The sequence below is a fragment of the Talpa occidentalis genome, unplaced genomic scaffold, assembly GCF_014898055.3.
Source record: "Talpa occidentalis isolate TD23 unplaced genomic scaffold, MPIMG_talOcc4v2.1 talOcc4.5, whole genome shotgun sequence".
Classification (NCBI taxonomy): Eukaryota; Metazoa; Chordata; class Mammalia; order Eulipotyphla; family Talpidae; genus Talpa; species Talpa occidentalis.
Genome location: NW_023604861.1, coordinates 5,138,130 through 5,161,542, shown reverse-complemented (window position 1 = coordinate 5,161,542; position 23,413 = coordinate 5,138,130). Strand labels below are relative to the sequence as shown.

General features: G+C 45.1%; 1 protein-coding gene across 1 annotated transcript; it reads right to left on the bottom strand.

Moving 5' to 3' along the window:
• Window positions 1-2,882: 2,882 nt before the first annotated feature.
• SLC10A2 (solute carrier family 10 member 2) lies at window positions 2,883-19,399 on the bottom strand. The gene is made up of 6 exons (XM_037528620.1): window positions 19,011-19,399; window positions 12,776-12,894; window positions 8,047-8,135; window positions 6,695-6,870; window positions 4,589-4,746; window positions 2,883-3,040 (listed from the first exon to the last, which is right to left on the bottom strand). The coding sequence occupies exons 1-6, from the start codon at window positions 19,385-19,387 to the stop codon at window positions 2,883-2,885; spliced, it is 1,077 nt and encodes a 358-aa protein (XP_037384517.1). The 5' UTR covers window positions 19,388-19,399.
• Window positions 19,400-23,413: the final 4,014 nt, after the last annotated feature.

Genomic DNA, 23,413 nt, shown 5'->3' with positions numbered 1-23,413 from the left:
GGGGCTGACTCCTCTCTGTGTTTGCGCAGCCCTTGGACGGCTTCCTGAGTGATTAGGAGAGTCCAGACTGCAGTGGGAAGACTGTTCTAAGTGAATGTGCTTCTTGAAGATGTAAAGGCTTCAGAAGCAATGGGATGTCAAATATTCCAAGGGTGGGATCTTTTTTCCTACTGAAGGGTGTAAGATTTTCCTAGAGGGAGAGTAGAGTGTTGTCTTTGAGTAGTCGAATGCATTTCTGTAAGTCTTACTTATGGGAGATTTTAATGCACTGAGAATGGATCTATTTGTCTCTATCCTTGCTCTCTCTCATCTAATTTTTAAGAAGTATTATATGGGTGTATATATTAATACATAAAGTATTATGGGTTCTTATTTATAAGACTATCACCAATATATATTATGGTTATCATATATAGGTACCCTCAATTTATTTCTAATTATCTTAAATCGGCTATTATTGTCACATCATTTTTTTTTTTTTTCCTGTGGGACCCTCGCCGGTGGCTGGGGATCGAACTGGCACTGCAGAAGCTGAGGGCAGCCTCGCAACCCAGCGCTCAACTGCTGTGCCACCAGGGGAGACCCTGTCACATCATTTTAAAGAGTCTCTGATTAATATTGCCCAAGTATGATCATATGATTTTCTAGGGGACAACCTCAGTCTGTATCAGTAGAATATCTAATATTAGGGTATTTAATTAAGAGTTTCTTTCAGGTGATTTTCAAAAAACAATTTAATATTTGAGGAAACATTATTTTTATCTCAGGAAACTGAACAGTGAAGAAATCTTGACAGTTGTCACAAAGACTCAAACAGACCAAACATTACAAAAATTATTTTCATTTATTCAAGCCTTTCAAATAAAATATTCATTTAACATGATATTCACAGAGGCAAAAATATACATAATTTAATCAGCTTTTCAAACTCATTTTAAAAAAGAGACTATCATTTTTAAAAACTCAGCTGTTTTCCTTCTAGCACATTAGGAAGAAAAACACAACTCACAAGATACCACATCATGTAAGACAGCCAAGTTCTGTCTCCCATATCTTGATCAATAGGGAGGGGAACTTGCTTGCTACAGCTGCCATAGCCAGGCCCTTGACTTGGGGTGTGTTGAAATTATGATAGGAATTCACAGTGTGTCTTTGTGCACCTGCCCACTTTCTGTTTGATGGGGAGAGTGTAGGAGGTTAACAGAGAGACTGAAAACCTTCTTCTGCAGCAGTGGAGGGATATTCTTTGACACCTCTTAATAGGAAAATTCTTTACCACTCCCCCCTACTATGTTGTAAAAGAAATCTCTAGTTCCTATGAATATATTTGTCTAATGGAAAGCTGTGGGGGCCTTCTTCCATTGTGAACCTGTAGCAAAAGGCATTCATGTCACCACATTTGAAAGCAGAACCCCTCAACTCTCTATAGAAAGCTCAGAGCTGATGCTCAAGTTCCTGTTATGCAGAATACACAGCAGGAACTGAGCATACATCATCCTAATGCAAAAGGCCCTTTGCAGGAAACACATCTAAGGGAATCTATGAGGCAGTGAAAATGCCCAAATCGAAAATGAAATGGAACCACTAGGAACAGATTTAAGAATGTGCCTCCCTCTTGCTGTGGAATGAGGGAAAGAGAATTAAATCAGCCCCCTTCATGGACACCCCATGACTAGTTACTTCCCCCCTCACCCTAAAACCCTGCTGCCACTGATCAGACTGTCCTGGTCTCCTCTTGTTACAGCTACCAACACGTCCAAACAACTGGCCAATGCCCATCCCCCTCCGGGGCTGGACACACCCCTCTTCTGCCCCTGCTTGGTATTTACCTCCCCCATAGCTCCCTGACTCCATTCTTATCCCCACTTACCTCTGCACGGTGGCTGCCTCTAGTCCTGCCTTTCCATGGGCTTCTATTGTGCTTCTCTGTCTACTTCTATGACCTTCCCTGGAATCCAGCTCGCCTGGTTTGGAATTGAGGCATTTCTTCCAACATTTCTGCTGTCTTTGCACCTCCCTTCTGCTCCTCTGCTCCATGATGTCTCTGTCTCTGTCTCTCTGTCTCTGTCTCTCTCTCTCTCATACACACACACACACACACACACACACACACATATACATAAGAACCATAAAGTTGTCTTATTAGGTGGTGTGAACCCGCCTCAGCCAGACACACCTTGAGGAAGTCTCACTTCAGGACATGAGTTCTTTGGCAATTTCAAGGCATGTGAAAGAACTCTGTTTGCACCCCAAATCTAGTGGGCGTCACTGGACTGCTGAGCCGAAGCCACACTCACACAGCATCTCCGGTGAGTTATGGGTGGGATTCTACTGTGGTTCTTGAATTATATTAGTAGGTCTTCTCTCTCACTTTTGCTTTTGATTGTCACTGGAGAAAGGCAAGTTGTTTTCAAAAACAAATTTATTATATAAATAAATAGTTGCAACACTTTCAAAATAATAATTAAAATGGGAGGGGAAAACCTTCAATTTCTTTATGATCATAAATACTGGAGAAACTCTTGATCAATTTACAATATTAACTCATGTCATGTAGTTTAGTAAAACATCAGGTGCGTTGTGAGATTCAGTCCAGGAACTCTGGGGTTATCCGTGGTACCTATTTCAGGTTCTGAGAGTTGCAGATTTTTTTGGCATATTTTTTGGGGCATATTTCAAAGGCAGTATATATATGTACATATATATATATATATATTTACACACACACATTTAAATATACATGATGTTAGAGAATGGAACCGCCAGCTACTTGATACCAAAACCAACATCTGGCCTCCATCGAAATGAAAATTTTCACTTTTCCGGCCAAATATCCCATCAAAAACGAGGAATGCAATATTGGAATAGCTGAAGTATATTCCTTAGGATTCTTCTTTGTCCATTGAGTGTCCACTCTCATCGGCTTGAAATCCTTCATTCACCTGATAGCGTGATGAATCGGTCACTGCCTCTTTACCGTCTTCGCTCTCTGGAAGCTCCACTCTGTTTCTCGGATAACATTTCCTGTATGCCGCATACACTAGAAAACAATGCACAGGCGGTTAAGCAAGTTGCTTAACAAGAAATTGTAAACATACTTTGAACAATGACTCTAACTGATGGCTTAAAAGCAGTTTGCCTTGGGCCTCCCTGGTGGCACAAGGGTTAAAGTCTCAGCCCTATCAAGCTGTCTCCAGCCACTGTGGCATGAGTTCAATCCCCAGCCTGGGAGGTGACCCACATGGCACAGCAGACCTCTCCTGTCTCCCCGCTGCTCCCCTCAGCAGTGTGTTTCAGTGGACCCGCCCATTCTGCTCCCCACTGTCTCTGGTGAATCCTCTCACCCCTCCCTGCCCCGCACCTCTGGCCTACAGCTCAGTTCATCTTGGGGAAAAAAAAAAAGCAGTTTGCCTTTTCTGTCAGCTGGAGGCTACTTGTTCACTGGTGGCTGAGCAGGACAGCTGCACAGAACTCCAGGGGACACCAGCTAACCTGACTTCCACAGGTATCAGCCCTGCAGGTGGTACCCCGTGACGTTCCTGCCCTGCCTACCAGCTCCCCGTAGCACCCTTGACAAAGACAAGACACGCTAAGGAGCCAAGTCGAGGACCCTGGGGTGGGGTGTGTGGTCACTGCTCTCCCTGCCCCACTCACTGCTCCCCTGGGGGGCCGGAGGGGCTGTTCTGGTCGGAGATCAGTGAAAAAATAAAACCAAACCCAAACCCAATGGAGTCTCTGGCATCTTACGGGTATAGATTTACATGGATTTTGTCATTCGTATTCCCTATACCATCCCCCATCTCCTCGACAGTGCTATGAAGATTATAAAAGGAAGAGTATTAAAAAATTAAAAATTAAAAATAGGGGTTAAATATCATCAGTTTTGGGGATCAAAATATAGAGAAAAGTTGCAAGTAGGTGGAAGCTAACAGGTGGCAGGGGCTGGTGGCTCCAAGCCATATACTAAGTGAGACTGTAATGAGGGAATCAGCTCAGCCACGCCAAGGTCTAGGACTGTAAGCAAAGCACATGTTGGTGTCAGCTGTTCCAACGCTGTGGGTATTGCCTATGTAGTTAGGTCTGTACCCCCATACTCCAGGCACACACCCCCGTCTGACTTCTACAATCACTTCGCCTGATAAACAGCCTCTGTACACATTTTCTGATAAATATCCTATATTTACAAAGCATCTCAAAATGAAGCTTTGAGAGAATGACCAGTCCAGAGTTTCTGAAGCCCGTTGGGGGCACACCACGAAATGGTCCTGCCAGGTTAATGTGCCTCCCTAATTACCGAGGAAAAGAAAGTCACTGGACAGAATTGGTCTCCAATTGTTTTTGCTTAAAAATAATCTTGACTAGAACGTTTTGGTAAAATTACTTTCTTTTCACCATAGCTGGGAAGTTGTGAGAATACGACGGGTGGCATTTTCCACCCACTTATTTGATTGCCAGAGAAAGCGATTAATTTATATAATTTACTGCCAGAAGAAGTGAAACAAGCAAAAGAATAAGGGAATAATAAGGCCTTATCAGGATCTGTCCAGAGTGAATGTCGGGATGAAGGGGGGTGAGCACGGAGACTTACTTCCCAGGAATATCCCGGCGAAGGCCAGCTGGAAGATGCTGTAGATGAGCGGGAAGGTGAACACAAGGTTGAGCTCCTCGGGCGTGAAGGACAGCTGCACGATGGTGGAGCACAGCTGGGTGTTCTGCATGCCTGTCTCCAGCGCCACCGTCCTGCACCTAGGGGAGCGGGGAGAGTCCTGGGGGTCAGCTCATCGTGGGGCTTTGTGCTTAGGAAACGTCCAAAGCAGATCTACTGAGGATTACACATATGTACTGTCTCCGTATCTGCTCTCCATATATATTTATTCAATATGGTTCTTTTTCTATTGAAATACATTAATATATTACTAAGCAGTGCATTATATGTGAATGAATATCTATATTATATATAATCTATATATTTTACATATCTAAATATTACCACAGTCACTTTTATCACTGTTATGATAATGAGAATAGAGATATATAACGGGTGGAAAAGGTATAGGCAAACAATAGCCACTGCCATGACTTTTTTCTCCCTTTCACTTTAAAAAAGAATTTGGAGGGCCTCCCCGGGGGCACAGAGGTTGAGCGCTGGGTTGCGAAGCTGCCCGCAGACTCTGCAGCGCCGGTTCGATCCCCGGCTGCTCCCCGGCCACCGGAGGAGGGTCCCACATGGCGCGCAGACCTCTCCTGCCGCCTGCTGCTCCCCTCAGCAGTGTCCTTCGGTCCTTCTGCCTGCTCTGCTCCCCGCTCTGGCTCTGGTGAATTCTCTCACCCTCCCGCGCTTCTGACTGTACCCAGTGCTTGTATAAATAAATAAATAAATCTAAAAAAAAAAAAAAGAATTTGGAGATTATAATATTTTTTTGGTCCAGAAAAGAAAGAACATCAACTAGTTAAATTTGCCCTGGAGTGGTGGCCTATATCTCTAGCTCATCTAGTCTATATGTATGTATAAATATCATACTTATATCACAAAATATACTAATATTTTTAATACATGACAAAATATACTAATAAGTAATGCATAATTACTACTGGCCATATTTATGTTATTATTAAGTTTACAATTATATATTGCATAAATATATACACATTGAAATCAGATCTAATAGAGAAAAACCCAAGCAGGCAGGAGTTCACCTAGCTGGTGTCACTTAAGTGGCAAAGGAGCGTTACTTCTCTATTTTCATTGTGACAGTGACTGGAGACAGTGCAGGGGGTGAGAGAGGACTCAGGAGAGGGCATAGTGATGGCTGTTTCATTTTTTAAATTGGCTTTGTTTTTCCGATTCAGTCTTTACCAAAAATGTGCATGCAGTGACAGCCCTTTCCTGCAGATGACAAAGTCACTGAAAGTGCAGGAGTGGCCCGGCCTGCAGCTGGTAGATGGGAGGTGGGTGCAGTCCAGGCAGCTGCCTTCGGGGTGGGGGCCACTCTGCCTTTCACTGCCCAGCACTGCACCCCTCTTTCTCAAACTCACACACACACACACACACACTTCTCTCTCTGGCTGTGACTCAGATGGATGAGTGAGAATTGGCACCAAAATCCACAGCACCAAACCCATGGATGCCAACCCAGTTTTAATATTCAGTGCCTTTGGGGGATGAGCTCACCCAACCGCGGGCCTTGGAACCTTGGCGTGCACAAGGCCCGTCCAGGTCTCGAGTCAAGGTCACTCTGCTCGGACAATAAGGACACGTGGTAGTGGAAGGATGTCCAGGAGAATGTGAACAGAAGGGGCAGGTGTCCTGGGGACACTTGAGTGTGACCTTATTTGGAAAAGGCATCACTGTAGATGTAATTGGTTAAGACAAGATGATGAGGGTGGACCTTAATCCTATATGACAGGTGTCCTTATAAAAAGGTGGAGTTTTGACACAGACTTCCTGGCGATGTGCCAGGAAATAGGGAGAAAATGGCCATCTATGAGCCCAGGGAGAGGCTGGGCAGACTAGGCCTCCCTCCCGCATGCCATCCTGCAGGCACACCAGACTTCTGGCCTCCAGAATGCTGAGACGCTGCTTCTCCATTTTCAGGTCATCCTGCCTGGGTGTTTCCCCACAGCCCTCCCAGAGAGTGACCACCCCAGCTATAACAGAAGAAAAGCCCCAGTTCCATTTTCTGAAACACCCTACCTGTGCCAGGGCTGGCCAGCTATTCTAGCCAGAAAGAACCCCAGGGAGTAGCCAGCCATGGGGAAGAGGGTTCCTATGATCCAGAGCTTGGGCTCGATGATCCAGGCGCTCTGGTACAGGACCCCGCCGACCACCGCGATGAGCACGATCAGGATGGCGCCCACGACGGAGCCCACCTGCATGGAACAAGACCCGAGAACCGCGTGTCAAGCCAGTCCCCTGATGCTCACAGAGCAGACACCCAGCAAACCCTTTCCTCTGGGAGGCGAGCGTTGGTTTCCTCTGCGCCCTCGGGCTGGCCCTGCCTTTTAATTTTTGAGGCAGCAGCGGGGCATATTGGGATCCTGCTGGGAGAGCAGGTGCGCCAGCTTGCACCCGGTCCTGGGGCCGAGGACAGCAGGGAAAGCAAACTGCACATAAGCCAGTCTCCTGATTTGCCACCCCCACCCCTGCCTTTGGCCAAGCGCGAACCTCGGCAACCTTAGATCCTGCATCCCACATGGGACTCACATCCTGCCATAGTCATGTTTTATGGCTGTTAGAGTAACAGGCAAATGTATGTAAAACTCCCAAAAATTTAAAACGGCATATGGAAACCAAAGCCACCATTGCTATTGCCTTTTCAAATTAAAAAAATTGGAGATTATACATTTTTTTTCATCCAGTGAAACAAAAATGTCAAACAGCTTATTTTGCCTCCTCAACAGTGAAATAGGTCCACCTCTCTCTATCCCTCTCTACAGCTCTCTCTCTGTATGTGTATATACCTATAAATACATTTCTATATACTATATTACATATAAATAATACATATTATATATTCATAGCCACATCTTCTAGCTATAATGGTAATAATTATATTATATATACTATATAATTCTATATAACATAATTTATTATAATATATAATTCTATATAACATATAATATATTATTCATAACAATTATGTGTATTATATATACACACATGTATATGTATTCAACCAATTGTCACAGGCAACATGGATACAGAGATAAGAAAGACATGACTTATCTTCTGAGAAGGCTGTCTAAATATATTTTTTACTACAAACCCACATAGCAGAAATAAGAGCAAAGGGCTACGGGAAGACGGAGTAGAGAAAAATCGAGAAGTGATGCTTGGACTGGGTATCTCAAAGGGTAGATAGGAATTTGCCCATGGCTGGGGCAAGGCAGGGTGCTCTGGAAGAGAGGATGTGTGTGGGGTAACATCAAGCCCCCTCGGAGGGGGTCATAAGACAATGAGAAGCAATCAAGTGGGAGGGAAGAGCCCGTAACTCAGTTCCCGCCCTGGGCCTCTGGCCTGTGATGCCTAGAGCAGGAGATGCTTACCTTAAGTATGATCTTGGCTTTCTCGGGCCATTTGTGGTTAACAAATATCCCAATGGAAACAGGAACCACAAGAGTCACCAAAGATATCCCTGAAGATGACAAAACATTTGTTCAACAGAGCACACAGCACAGGAGAGAGGAAAACAGGAGCAAGTAGCCTGAGTCAGACTCAGCTGATGCTTCACTCTCCCTTTGAAAACACAAGAGAGGTTAAAAAAAAAAAACAAAAACCAAAACCAACCCCCAAACCTTGAACTACTCTACTTATTTACTCTCACTAGTAAATAGTTTAATATCACTGGAGGATATTCTTTTTTTTTTTTTTTAGAGATTTGATTTTCCTTTTTTTTTTTTAGAGATTTATTTATTTTTATTTATTTATACAAGCACTGGGTACAGTCAGAAGCACGGGAGGGTGAGAGAATTCCCCAGAGCCAGAGCGGGGAGCAGAGCAGGCAGAAGGACCGAAGTCCACTGCTGAGGGGAGCAGCGGGCGGCAGGAGAGGTCTGCGCGCCATGTGGGACCCTCCTCGGGTGGCCGGGGAGCAGCCGGGGATCGAACTGGCGCTGCAGAGGCCGCGGGCAGCTTTGCAACCCATTGCTCAACCGCTGCGCCACCGGGGAGGCCCTGGAGGATATTCTTGAGAACTGATAACCTTGACGATACAATTCCTTTCCCTGAATCCAGGGTAATTTTCTTAGAATTCCTTATAGTGCCAATCAGCTGTCTTTTTATTTGTCAGAATCTTGGTTTATTTGTTGTTTGGATCCTTATCTCCTAGGAAAAATGCATTTTCAAAGCTTGTATGTGTGTATGTGTTCTTGTGGTGCATAGATATTTAATATCTGTCTTTTATGTCCTGGTAGTGATGATAGGGGTAAGGATGTCCTGAGCAAACTCCATACAGGCTTTGTGGACTCCACCCCCACGACACTGGCAACTACAAATCCCATGATCACCAAAGGGAAGGTTGGAAGGACTTGAGGGTGGCGTTAAGCAACTAGGCTCTCTGTTTGGGTATTTAACTGGCCATGTGGCCGGGGGGTTAATTTCTCTCCCTCTTTTTCTCCCTGAATTATTCATTTCCCCATTTTCCCCTTCCCTTGTAAATTAATCTTTTATCAACCTTTTGTGTGTGTCTGCAGTTTAGCATCCGTAAGTCCCCTTTAAGCGTGTGGGTGAGCACCCACAGTCAGGCAACCCCGTTTTATATGGGGGTTTGCCCTGTAACAGTAAGAATAAAAGAAAAAGTCCAAATTCCCCAGGCATTCCGGAGACCAATGAGTTTTGGTGAAGAGTGACTTCAGTTATTCAAATCTACAACAGAGAGGTGAGAGAATAGGTCAAAAAGCATGCTTCCCATTTTCTGTAAGATAATATATTTGGCAACCTCTCAAGTAATTATAATTCTTTGCAGGAACGTGCTCACCCAAGCAGATAAAAGAGTCATATTTTAATATCACCGTGTGTTAAATTTACTGCTGTTCTTGGAATATGTGGTTTGTTTCTCCGCATTATTTAATGCTGATTTGTCCAATAGCTGTTTTTGTAAGATATAGCACCAATAACTTCTAGCTTCTCATGGGCTATTCTGCCCCCCTTCAAACAGCCTTTTAAAGCAGTAGGAGAAAGTAGACTTGGGTAATGGAAATTCTGATGTGGATTAGATTGAAGTAGGACTGAAAGGTGGAGTCTAGATACCAGGATGGTAAATATGACTTTGAAATGAATATAACAGTGACAAAAACATAACTTCTTTGTAGCCTCTCAGTGATATAAGATTCAGCAATTACTTTTTTTTCCCCAAGAAATTACTCAAAGGGATTAACTAATGCCTCAGGATACCAAGAATGAATACAAATAAACAGATAGGGAGGGGCAGAGATAAGGAAACTTGGCCAACAGTGGGTATAGAAAAAAGCCTTTGATGGAGGTGCTGAAAAGCACACCCAGAAAAATCCCTTCTGGGTGTCCTTCTATCCTGCTACTTTGGGGGGACCTCTGGGATCTCTCCTCGGTCCCAGATGATTTCCTAAATTGTGTGACCTGGGGAGGTCTTAGATGAAGCCCATCTCAACACAAATTGATTATCCCGCGGTAACTTAATCCCAGGCCCAAAGGCTGTGCTTGGAATGTGAGCGCGGCTAGGTTTTGTTACAGGTTTTTAATGTCTTGAATTGTGAAGAGTGCACCTCCCCTGTTGGGCCCTCTTGTTAAGAGTTTCTGTCTCTTTGGCCAGCCCAAGGCAGCAGGACAAACACTCACGCAGGACGACTTGCCCAAATCCATGGCTGAACTGCAATTCCTCTCCTGCCCAAGTGAGACCAGATGAAGCTGTCCCCAGGCTTGAAGCTGACTGGAAAGACATCTTTGCTTTCTTTCCACTCAGTGTGTGACTCTGGCCTGAAGAGGTGGGTTCATGTGACTCTACTCCCCAGTGGGTTGGGAGCTCCTCTGCCTTCCTCCAGGCTCTGCTTTTTCCTTATCACTCACTCCTTAGCCTGCACTCTCTGTGTCAAATATCTGATTAGATGAAAAGGTGTCTGCTTTTGAACCACAACTTGATCTTTAACCCAGTTTAAGGAAGTAGAGAAGGAGAGACAGGTAGACAGAAATCAGAGAGCAGAGGGGAGTGGAGCATGGGGTCATGCAAGGCTGGGAGCAGATGGGCTCGGATTGGACTTTAGTCACAACTGGAGGGTTGGGGAGCACACTGAGTTCCCCAAGTCTGGCTTCCAGTTTTTGAAGTGGGTGGGCAGGATGACGTCTGCCCTGCAGTGTATTTGTGACACTCAGTGGACACACAGTTGGCGCTACCGGCTGCTCTCAAATGCAGGTTTCAGAGGAGCAGGAAGGACAGTGTTAGTGTTTCCCTAGTGGTACCTGCCCTGCAGGCACCTCCTCCTACTCCTCCTCCAGGTGTCACCACCCTGGGGGTGCAGGGGATGGTTATTGAACCAGCAGAACATGATTGCACCTGCTGCGTCCCACAGAGCAGAGCAGAGAGCAGCTCAGGAGGGTATTTCCTGATCCCTGGTCATCTTGGACAATTTAAACAGTTATCCTGCCCCTTAATTTCCTCATTTAAAAAGTGGTGATCACAGCTGGTGAAGCAATCAGGTCCTTTATTTTTTCTGCACTAAAGCACTAGAAAGTCCAGTCGTGAGATGATTATAGTAGCAAATAGGTCTGGAAAAACCTATTTCTCAAATTCCCATTTAAAGTTTTTCTATATTTTCCTCATATCTTCTTTTCTTTTTTTCTTTTTCTTTTTTTTTCATTTTACCTCTTTACTGATGACCTTTCCCTCCAGTGAAGGGCTGAGTACTCTCTCTTACTTTCTCTTCCTTTCAAAATTTATTCACATTAAAAATCTGTGATATAAGTCATTCTCATCATAGTTAGAATTACTGCATTTCACCATAGGGCCCTTTCCAGAAAGAAATGACTAGCAAGAAAACAATAGTTTCAGGCTTAAATGTTTCTCTAAAACAGTGAGTGATGTAGGATGAAAATTATTCAGCTGGTGGACCCTTTGAGAGGCTACCGTGGATGGCACTCGAGCTAAGTGCATTCCTTACTTCTCAGGACAGAGTCCTAGGAGGGAGCGGAATGAGAGTTAAGTAGCTTGAGGGATAGGCAGGTGGTTGTGGAAAGTCACCTAACACTTGTTTGCAGGAGATTATGTCTCATGTGAAGGAGTTCCCCAGGGCCAGCGAGGTGACCTTGTGCAGGAAAATCCCATATTGAACGGGTGTGTCAAGAGACTCTTTGGATTTTTTTTTTTTTGTCTAATGGCTATGTTGGAACAGAAGAGAGAAGCGACTCCCTGGAAATAGAGCCATACAGATTGTCCTCAACTAGTGTCCTGAAAGAAAGTGGGTCCTAATTCAGTTGTGTAGATCTGAGGCACATCTTATCGCAGAAACTCTCAGAAGCAGAAGGGATTTTAGATGCCATCCAGCTCGGCCTCCATCCTGGCAGGGATCCCCTTATAAACTTTCTCTGAATCATCGTTTCGCCTCCTCCTACATGTTCCCTTCGCCACGAAACCCACGTGCCCTTGGGGAGCTGACCAGGGAGACCAGGGAGACTGGGGTGTCAGCTGAAGAAGCCCATTTAGCACGGGACGTGTCTGGTGATGGGCACTGATGTGTCGTTTCACCTCCGTCTGCTCTTCCACGGCGAAGGCCTGGCTGGGTCGGCCAGCACTGCCTCGTTTCCCCCCTGACATTGCTGACAGTTTCATCCCCCACCATCTTCTGTTTTTCCAGAAACAGACAAAGGAACTTTGGGATGGGGGAGACCGTGAGGGACCAGATGTGACGGGTGGTCGTAGGTGACCAAGTGTGTGATCCCTCCAGTGCCTCCCTGGGGCTGCAGCGGGCTGGCTAAAGGGAGGTTCTGCTGTGAAGTCACCAGTGGCCCGTTCTCTGTCTGCTGCATGCCGGGAACAGACGCCTGGTCCCAGGAACTCGGGTTAAGGACAGAACCTTGCGGGGCTGTGATGTTGCCTCCTCAGGACCCGCCCGCTGCATGGGGTGGGGATGGGGCTCTGCTGAAACGGGCCCCCCTCCCTGCTCATTTCTGTGGGGGATAACGCGGGTCCTCCCATGGGGTCAGGTTTGGAATTTCGATCCTGCCAGGCCTGGTTGCAGACTTGTGGAAGCGCCCGGGCACAGGAGATGCGTTCTGGAGTCTCCTGGGGGGCGGCGGGGAAGGACTCACCGATGTTGGTGTAGGGAATCACGATGGTCCCTGCGTCGGCCCACATCTTGGTGTAGATGAAGAGACACAGCGGCATCATGCCCAAGGCCAGCAGCGTGGAGCAGGTGGTCATGCTGACGCTGGAAGGGAAGAGCAGGGTGAGAGGTCCCCCTGGTTTTCTGTGGGAGCATCTTTCATTTTCAATTCATGACTGAACTGAAGGACTCCACCACCAGCACCTTCAGGCCTGATGGACAGCGGTGCCCACTGCCCACACTGCGCAGCACCCAGCGGGTCAGATGGAGTATTTTGTGACTGTCTATACTCGTGATCAGACAAGCGGCTTGGGTGCGCCACCCTTGGGACCTCCCAGCAAATCACAGCAAACTCGGTGACCCCAGCCAGCCCCTGGGAGCCTTCACCATGGTCAGGTCATGTTGGGACAAGTGGGGTCCTCAGCCCCGTGGGGACACAGTGCGCGGGCAGGAGGCCTCCTGTCTTTCCTTAAAGCAGGCGAGTAGCGCCCAATGCTGGAGCTTGAGGAACGAAGCGACTGATGGTAAAGAGGGCCAAGCAGGGAGGAGGTGTCTGAGCTCCCCAGTTAGGGGGGTGCGCCTGCCAGGGAGCGGCCTGGAGTCTGCATGGATCACAGTGGCTCCTGCCTGGCCGGGCTCTCCAGCCAGGCCCCCTTAGGGGGGGACCCTGGGTGCTCACCTCACTTCTCTTAGCCAGTTTCCGTATCCGGAGAGTGGCCATTGCAATGGTGGCCTCCTCTGGGCTTGAAGACTTAGTGAGCCAGTGAGGCTGGCAGGAGACTAAGGCTAGGCGCTCACGCAGCTAGTTGTCTCATTATCTATCCAGGCACAGTGTGTGGTGTGTGTCTATGTGAGTGTGTGCATGTTCTTTGTATGAGGTGTGTGTGTGGGGTGTGGGGTGTATGTGTCTATGTGAGTGTGGTGAGGGGTCTATGGTGAGGGGTCTATGGTATGGGGGGAGTGTGTGTTCCCTCAGCATAATGTAGGAAACTAAGAGCAATTTCTCTAAAAGGCTCCTTCTCTAGTGGCTGCGGCATGGAGACTTATCAAAGCAGTAATGTCTTAAAGGTATTAAATGCAGACTTGACGAAAGTGCTCAATTATTTACACCCTTTGCTACCCTCCAAACAAAAGCACACTTTGCACAAGCTAAGGAAAGCATCTGGACCTGAGGAATTTTGTTTCAATGGATCTAAGTACAGTTCAGCAAAATAAAAAGTGAGGACAGTGTTCATCAGGGGTGCGGAGGTCCCTAATAATCATTTTTTAAAAAACCAGGAATGACCTCACTTAAAATGTGTTTAAGGGATTTAGAAAAAACCCACTTGTCTTAGCAGAGCTAGACTCGTGTGTCAGCACCAAGGTGGGAAATGGGTGTCAGATGTTTCTGAGACGTTGGCCCGTGACGGCGGCAAGTTAACTGGAGAGCTAGGGTGTCAGCACAGAGCCCTGCACCAGAACAGGGAGTTAATTTGTTACAAATAGTGCTTTGTCCTACTAATAATTAAAGAATTGGAGTTTGTCAGTGATTATCCCTCTGTCCCTTCCTCACTTTCTATGCTGTTGACCTTTTTCATTTTTTAAACAAACTAGAACGGGCTTCAATTGTGCCCATAATCCCCTCCCAGTGCATCTGCTATGCTGTCTACAGATGGGGGGAGGGGCAGCTGTCATTCCGGGGGTGGGGGGTGGCGAGGGTGGCAGTGTCCATTACTTGGGTCATGGCAAAGCAAAGGCTTGGAAAGATTGAGTATTTTTTGTTTTCAACCCCAAGAACAACTTTTAGGAGTCTGCCCTTGTATTTTCTTTCAAATCCCTTTGTGAAAACTTAAATTTTGAAATATCTTGAAGACAATTGATGAAGGTGTACCATGGTTTTGAGTTTGGCAAGAGCAGTTTCATAGGGACCTCAAGGAGGGGCAGGTAGGATAAGAGCAGGACCTGGCTTGGCGGCAGTGCTGCAGCGGGCAGGAGAGCGGGTGGCTAGAAGCCATGTCATGGGGGCTAAGATGAGAGGCGCCTCGAACCACTCAAAACAAGAGGAAAGGCAATTCACAGAGTAATCATTTCAAGAAACAATAGAGGAGAATATATTAGGCAAAGGAAGAGATCATTTTATATGAAAAAACCTGGAATTTTATAAAGAGCCTAGATGTCAACAATGGAAATGAAAGAAAGAACAGCATGCAGCCTCGAATTCAATACATGCGGAGAATTTGGGCCAAGTCCATGGTAAGGAACGCAAAGATGGCAGTCACATCAGATGTGAAGCACCAAGTTTGAAAGACCAGAGGAGGCGGATGAGCTGGTGCTACCCGGTGGAGAATTGATGAGTGAGAAAGAGCGTCAAGAAAGGGATAAAAGTCTGAGCAAGGGTAAGTGGGTGAGTCTGGATTCAAATTCTGACTCTGATATGTTTTGACCCTATGACCATGATTAGGAACAGGAGACTTAATCTTATCGTCTGGCAAATGCAGAAAATAATAATGCTGATTGCAGAGGATTATTTGAGGGTTAAAATGCACGCAGAGTTCGTCTGCTGTCTAGGACACTTAGTCACCTCTCATGAACATTAGGTAGTAAGATAAAACAAAAACTGTTTGAGAGACACAAACTTGGTTCCTTTGAGGGAAAACAAAAGACAAGTAGTGTTGAGTTGTGGATGTGGCTGAAATGAGGGATTGCTTGGAATTTGCAACAAGTCACTGGGTCACGGATGTTGAACAACTAAAATAAGTGAACGCTAAACCGGAAGGTGAAAAATGCAACTATAATTGGCCAAAGAACAAAGGATACGGTGGGAAAATTGGGAAAGTCTAAAATGTAGAAAACTGTCAAAAGGAACGTTGAAATGTGTGCAGTGGAGGAGTCGGAGGGGTGCTGAGGACAGGGTGCAGGGGCCAGGATTCCCAAAGAAGTCAAGCAAAGGATCAGAGAAGAAAAACTTCTTGCATGCTGCACTGGGCCTCTTGCTAAGAGAGGTGAGATTTAGAACTGGGGGCTGTCCGGGATGGGGCAGAAACAGGGTCACAGGTGGCTGTGTGACCCCCGGGCTGTGGACACCGACCCCAGTGTGTCCACTGGAAACAATCTTCTTTTTCATCTTTCCCTGAAACATTTTGTGTCTACGGTGCCCATGCACAGGACGACGTAGGCAAAAATACCCATGTGCCCATCAGCTATCTAAACTGGGGTGTTCAGAGGGGAGCTGTATTTCTACGCTCCTCTCTGATGCTGAATGAGGGCTGTTATTTTGTGCATCATCATTATTTTTCTAAGTCACCAAACATTGCTATTGTATGCAGAAGGAGTGATAGGCTGAGGGGGGATTTCTTTCTTCTCCTAGGAACCTCATCCTGGAAAGGTAAGCCAGGAGGAGTTGCGTTGGTTGCATTGAGCAGTACCCACCTAACTAGCATAGACACCTGTTGGTATAATTGACCATATCAATTTTTTATGTTCCTATAGTTATATGTATAAGTTCAGTAAGAATTCGTCCTCCTGATGACAAGACACAACAGGAAACACTGGTTGCGTTCCTGTGGCTTGACTGTAATGTCATATTTGAGAATATGCATAAAATCAGGAACTGATGTTGACTTTTTGGAGCCAATCAAAGCTCCTGAAAAACCAGTCTGGTGTCTTGCTGGCAGGGTCCCGGCAGGCAACCTGACCAGGGGAGTGAGATCTGCCATTTCCCAGCAGACCCAGGAATCTCAGGACCTCACAGGCACTGACAGAGAGAAGTTCCCCCCAATCTGTAGGTGTTTCAGGTGGTGTCTGAGGGGGACTCCTTGGCATGACTTGTTAGCCTGCAGAGGCTCTGAAACTAGTCATCACACCTTGACTGTGATTGTTAGAGCTCAAGTGGAAAAGGACAAGGCAAAGTCTCAAGAGTACAGAATCCGACTACACATGGGAGGGAGGATCCCTTCTAAATAAATGACTATGAGATTTTGCTAATGCAGTGCCCAGTCCAGAAGAATTGGAAGTGTTGGAAATCCGTTTCCCAATAGCTAAGGTGTTACTCTTTATTTGTTTTCAAGACATATTTGAAGAATTTCCTCTAACATAGGTGATGGGTCATGTCCTCATGGTGCTGAACACACTTCAAACTCTTTCTTGTGCTCCCGGGTCATTGGATAAACACAGTTATTTGCTACACACAGTGATGTCTTCTGCTGACTGTTGTATTCAGAGAGCTCTTGGCCCTGAGAATAAGCACTGGGCTCTATGTGCTGCGTCGAGGAATCCTGTCTTTTTTCCCGAGTCAGGTTTTTGGGGGACATTTGCTGCTGTGGGATGTGCGGTATGCACTTCCAACACGCTTCCCCTACTTCTTGTTTCTCATCCTTTGTGTTGGGAAATAGTCCCACAGAGCTTTAGAAGTAAGAGGGTAAGTAGTTCCTATGTGAGAAGCGTTTATGAGATAAAGTGGGGGCTATCTTGGGGGCGCCATGTCTTTCTTAGGTCTTGTTTGCATTCTGGAGACGTGGCATTGCTAGAGTGGATTCTGCACTGGAGCAACATTGGCAGTAGCCACCAGACAAAGAGGGTCTGGACAGTGGGCTTTTCCTAAGATGAGAATTAAAAATTTCGAGGCCTGTTACAGAGTTTGCTCTCACTTGCAGGAGGACGCATAGATACTGATTCCTCTGGATATTTGCCCCTGAGGTTTCAAATTCTACTTCTGTGTCTTCTTTATTTTTGCAGGACCCTCAATATATTAAACATTTCTATATGGCAAATATGCTTAGCATATTTTTTGATTTTTTTTTATAGGAATTGTTATATGAAGTAGACAGGATTACTTAATCACTTTCAGTTTCAAGAGAAAAAAGATTTTCTGAAAAATCACAAAAAAGTGAAATTTGGAGCTTTTAGAATAGATTTTTACAGTTACAGCCCAGAGAAGGGGATGTTTCTGCAGTTAAACAAGACAGCAGGACACACACCTTTCTGTCTTACGAAATAATGACACCTCTGTATTACGTGGAGGTACAAGACTTCTGGTTTGTGAAAAGTTACAGAAACTATGGAAAAGCTGCCTAGTGGATGTCAAAGCCCCATCAACAATTTAGTTCTTGCTCTTGGCTTAGCCAACATTTAGGAGCCGCCCGCACACCATGCCCATGTGCAGGTCACACTAGTCGGCGTCCCTAAAGACCTGATGACTGCACAGTGCTTCACAGGTGAGCTAAATCTGGACAGCAGGTGCCATCCTTTGTTCCTTCCAGAACTTTCCTTGGGAACAAAATCTATCACAAGGAAGATACCGTATGACCTCAGTGGAAGGGTATCATTTGTCTGGGGTTTCTCTGCCTTCTGGAGCAAGTGGCACCAGCAGAGACCAGCTCACAGCTGCTCCCCAGGCACTAAGTCAGCCTGGAGACTGGTTCAGATCTTGCAGGGTTTACATTTCTACACTTTGTGCGTCTCTCTTCTGTGGATAGTTGCTGATTGAGCAGAGATGGTTGCCTACTGCACCGCTTTTAATAGGCACAGGCTCCATTAGCACCTGGCTGGTTGGAGAAATGCACACCCTTCCCGGCAAATGAGAGATGGGGAGGTAGGGAAAGAGGCATTGCTCCATTCAACTCTTGTCATTAACATTCTGGGTTCGTCACATTAATGCTACATCTTATTTCTATTAGCTTTTCTCCCCCAGAGCTAGTTCAGACCGGCACGAGATGAATTGGGCAAACACAGCAATTTAGTTTACTCTGTGGGAAGCACAGAAACCATTTTCTGTTGATTTTACAGTAAGGTAAGCATAATTTAAAAAAAAATTTTGTTTTTCTTTCAATGTCAGTAGAAGTGAAGCAAATATACAAGTTCTTTCTTAGGTTTTACACCAAGAAAAGCTTGTCTGGAGAACTGGGTGGATTTGGTGGAGCTGGCCATGGTGTTTCAAAGGGCCTAGTGTTTAATGAGCAATTAGATAAATAGCAATTGTGTTCAGAGTTCCTGTGTACCACTGAGGTTTCCTTGTCTCCCTTCTTTTCTAATACCAGAAGGAAAACTTTCTCAGCTGCATCTTAAGGCTTGGAAAGATTTTCTTTTTGGCAAAAAACTTTGAACCTCTTCTCAACATTATCTTTGAGCAATTATCCAACTCCCTGTTAACTGAGTGAGATGAAAACACCCCAACAGGAATGATCAGCTCAAGTTCCAATGACTAAGTTATTGTACAGCGAGGCTAGGAGGGCTGGGTCTCTTACCTCAAGTCCATGTCACCATCGACCCAATAGGCCAAGATGTTGGAGGACGTTCCTCCGGGACAGCATCCCATGATGAGCACCACCACGGCTTGGACTGGGAGGATGCCAAAGGCCACTGACAGGATGAATCCCGTGAGGGGCATGATTCCGAACTGACAGAGGAAGCCCACACAGATGCCCCACGGCCGCTTTATGTGCCAGAGGAACCTCCAGATGTCCACGTTGCATCCCATGGAGAACATGACCAGGGCCAGCAGGATGGTGAGCACGGTGCTCAGGACCGTGCTGAGAATGGCATTGAAGTTGCTGTCAGGTAGCACGCAGGATGTACCGTTGCACACGGTGGCTTCGGGCGCACAGGCCATGGAATTATTCATTGCTGGCTCTGCTGCTTGGGCAGGTCACACCAGTTCAGGAGGCACCAGTCCACCCCTCCTGCTGGAGAATAGAGCCTGCTCCAGCACAGGTGAACTTTTAAAGGCTTCCTAAACATGTGTCTCTTTCAAAAGTCATCTCCAAGTGGCCATAAAAAACAATAAATGCTCGTATGTCAGTTTCGAGAGGGGCATTACAACACAGCACAAATATGAATCATCAACGCCCTGTCAAATTATTGGTCCAGACAGAGAGTTGTAATTAATCATTTATTGGCATGATAATGAACCGTGCCATATAAAAAAGGGCCGTGTTAATGGTTAATACTGGAGAGGTTGGCCAAATCACTTCACTTAAGTGACACTGGAAATCAGCTAAGAATGCCACAGGATGTTGGGGGCATTAAGTTGTTGGAAAACCTGCTGTTCCTCATTTCACTTTAAATAGGGGGGTTGGTCCTGAAAAGAGTCTTGTGCTGGGTTAAATTGCCTGTTAGTGTAGGCTCTCAACTGGATCCCAGATCGCCAAGTTCCTCCCCCAGTTTAACCAGCAAGTTGGTTTATGTTGGTTTCTAGTGTTTATAAAATATATGTAAGTTCCAGAAATGTGTGGGGACTTGATATAAACCTACAGGGGCGTCCCACGAGGAAGGGCAGTGTTTTCTGTGTTGTCTGATTGGAAGGTGGCTGGCTGGCTGGGAGAGCCACTCTCAATCACTTACACACGTAATTATGTGTGTGTCACCATAGTAACAAAGTGCTTTACAGATAGAGACAATACAATTATTTAGAGGGATGAACCTCAGAGGATTAGGTCAAAGTGACAGGAGCTCTTTGTGCTTGATTCAGGATTTGAAATTAGAGTTTTTTTTCAGGGGATGGCATGGCAGGGATTGATCAGCAGTTCCAGACAAGGTTGATTTTTGTAAATGTCAAATAGTCAGCCTCCTTCTGGGCAGAATGCGTTACCTGGTATACGGGAAACTAAAGAGATAGAGGAGAGATTGTGCCTGTTCTCAGTTGTTTATAAAACAATTATTGAGTCAGGATGCAGTATAAGAATAAAATTGAATATTCCAGTCATGATTCACAATTGACAGGGCAAAGTCTAATTTATCATTTAATTTCATCATCCCAAGTAGGATTAGCATCCCCATTTTATTTTATTTTTATTTTTTTCCCATTATTTAACCTATTTTATTTATTTATTTTTAAATAAATTTTATTTTTATATTCCCCATACAATTGCAACCCCCTTATTTTGACCCCAATCCATTCCCTCACCGCCCCCCACCCCCCATAGAGTGTCTCTGGTTCATAGTTGTTTGTTGATTTTGATTTTCACTTTCTTATAGTTATTCATTTTCCTGGTCCCTTATTTAAGTTTTCTAGATTCCTGCTATGAGTGAGACCATCCGGTATTTTTCTTTTTCTTTCTGGCTTATTTCGCTGAGCATGATCCCTTCCAGCGCCATCCATGTTGCTGCAAATTGCATGTGTTTATCTTTTTTGAATGCTGAGTAATATTCCATGGTGTATATGGACCACATCTTCTTGATCCAGTCATCTATTTTTGGGCATTTGGGTTGTTTCCAAAGCTTAGCTATTGTAAACAGTGCTAGCATCCCCATTTTAGAGATGAGGACTTAAGGGGTCGAGGAGATGATGTGTTTTATTCAAGGCCCCCCAGCGGATACATGGAAACATTGATACTTTTAGTTCAGTGTGGTGCAGACTTGGGGAAATCCCTTTCAACCAAGCTTCTGGCTGTGTTTATTCTGGGTGCTAAAGTGTGTTTCTTGGAGGCAGCAAAAGGTTGGATTCTGTTTCCAAATCCAGCTATATACTCTGTGTCTTTTTGTTGGTGAGTTCAGACCATTTATGTTTAGAGCAATTATTGACATGTAAATGTCCCTCACTGCTGTTTTGTTCCTAGATTTGTGGTTCTATTTAATTCCTTATTCAATTCTTTGTCTGTGTTCTTCTCTTTGATTTAGATCCTAAGGCTTCTTTTAATATCTCTTTGAAGGGGAGTTTTAGTGGATGCAAACTCACTAAGATTTTCTTTAGCTGGGATGGTCTTTATCATTCTATTATACAAGGAGGAGAGCCTTGCAGGATAGAGTGCTTTCGGTTGGTCCTTTTTTTCTTGGAGTATTTTGGGTATGTCATTCCATTCCCTTCTTACCCTTAATGTCTCTTTAGAGAGATCTGATGTTAGTTTAGTAAGTCATAGTTTATTTATTTCTTCCACCTTGTCATCTTCTACAGTTTTTCTTTGACTTGGACTCTTGGGAGTTTTACTATTATGTGTCTTGCTATAGTTTCCTTTTCATCTAGGTATCTAAATATTCCTTTTACTTCTTGAATTTTTATGTTCATTTCCTTCCAGTTTGGGAAGTTCTCCTCTACTGTTTCCTTAAATAGATTCTCAGTTCCCTTCTCTCTCTCTTCTCCTTCTGAGGTTTTTATGATTCTTATATTTCCTTTCCTCAGAGTGTCAGACAATTCTCAAAGTGTTTCTTCATTCTTTTTCCTTTGTTTTTGGTTTCGTTCTGTGGTATCCTGTTTCCCCGAGGGCTAGCTTGGCCATTTGTATTTTTCTTTCTCCCCATTATTTGCTTTGGTTTTGCTCTGCTGTGGTTGGGGCTTTTGTTATGTATGAGTTCTAGAAAATTTGGTGTGCCCTCATCCCTGGGGGTCCAGTTAAGATGCAAATTCCGGATTCTGCAAGTCCAGTGGGTCCTGATATCTGCAATTCTAACAAGCCCAGGGGATGCCCAGGTGGGCACACAGATCCAGGGACCACACTGGGAACTGAGTGAGGATTGAGAACACTGATGTCCCAGTGAGATCAGTTATCCCGAGTGAATGAAAGTGAACATATTGGTCGCCACTGAAACCAGCATTTACAGAGCAACTCCACGGGCTCATGAAGCTCTTCCACGATCTGAGTAAATGTGAGAGTGGGTCAGCATGCAGAGGAGGGAACAGGGTAAAACCTCCCAGCAAGTACAGGCCCAGGAATGACATCCTTTGAATTTGGCATTGAGCTCCTGGGCCAACATCAAGTCATGTCTATAAGGGTGGCAGGACAGGATAGGCCCACTGCTGTGTGTGGGTTGCCAACTGCTCTGCCTTCTAGCCCATTTCCTATTCCCCTTCTTGCACCCACAGCCTGAAGAATTAGCTAGGTAATAAGTATAAGGGCTCTTCCTTCTCCTCATGTGGGGTGAGTTGGCCCTGCCTGCTGTTCCCCTCTAACATCTCCTGGGCCTGGCCTCTGGTTCACTTCTTGGTTCAGGTGCCAGTCAGCCCAGGGCAGGTGAGCCACCTGCGCCCCCTGCTGCTGCATCTGGACTTCATCAGAGCTGCCTCTGCTCCAGTCTCCCAGCCTTGTAGGCCTGACCAGTATTCAAAGCAACTGCCCTGCTTGAACTTCAAACATGAGAGCAATGTTGATTTTGAATTTTTTTTTCTTTGGAGTGGAAATTTCTTTCATGTTACCTCTTTGTTTCTTTTACTAACATTTAACTCTGTTTTAGCATAAATATCTTCTTGGGTTCTCCTTAGATTTATCTCCAAATGTTTTATTTTTAGAGCGACATTATATAGCATTTAGAAACAAGTAAACATTTATTTTACCTATTCATTTTTTTGGTGGGTGTTATTTTTTAATTTTTCTCAGACAAGAAGCTCAAACCAGGCTATTATTTGGAGTAGAATTGTGAGATTTAGCTGTAAGCATGTCATTTCCTTATTTTTGGAAATCCATTTTGTTTTTACTGTCCTGAAAACCCTGAACATTTGGACAGAGAGGTGCTATTATCTGCAATTGGCATATGTGATAATAATGGGGAGGGAGGGAAAGAGAGAGAGAGAGACAGAAAGAGAGAGAGAGAGACAGAGAGATTAATTAAAAAAAGTTCTCTGAGTTCTCCTCAAAACTTCTGGCTTATGTCAGCCTTGTAACTACCACATCTGAAAAGCTGAGATGTTCTTGTCCTAGCAATCGAGGATAAGATCCCT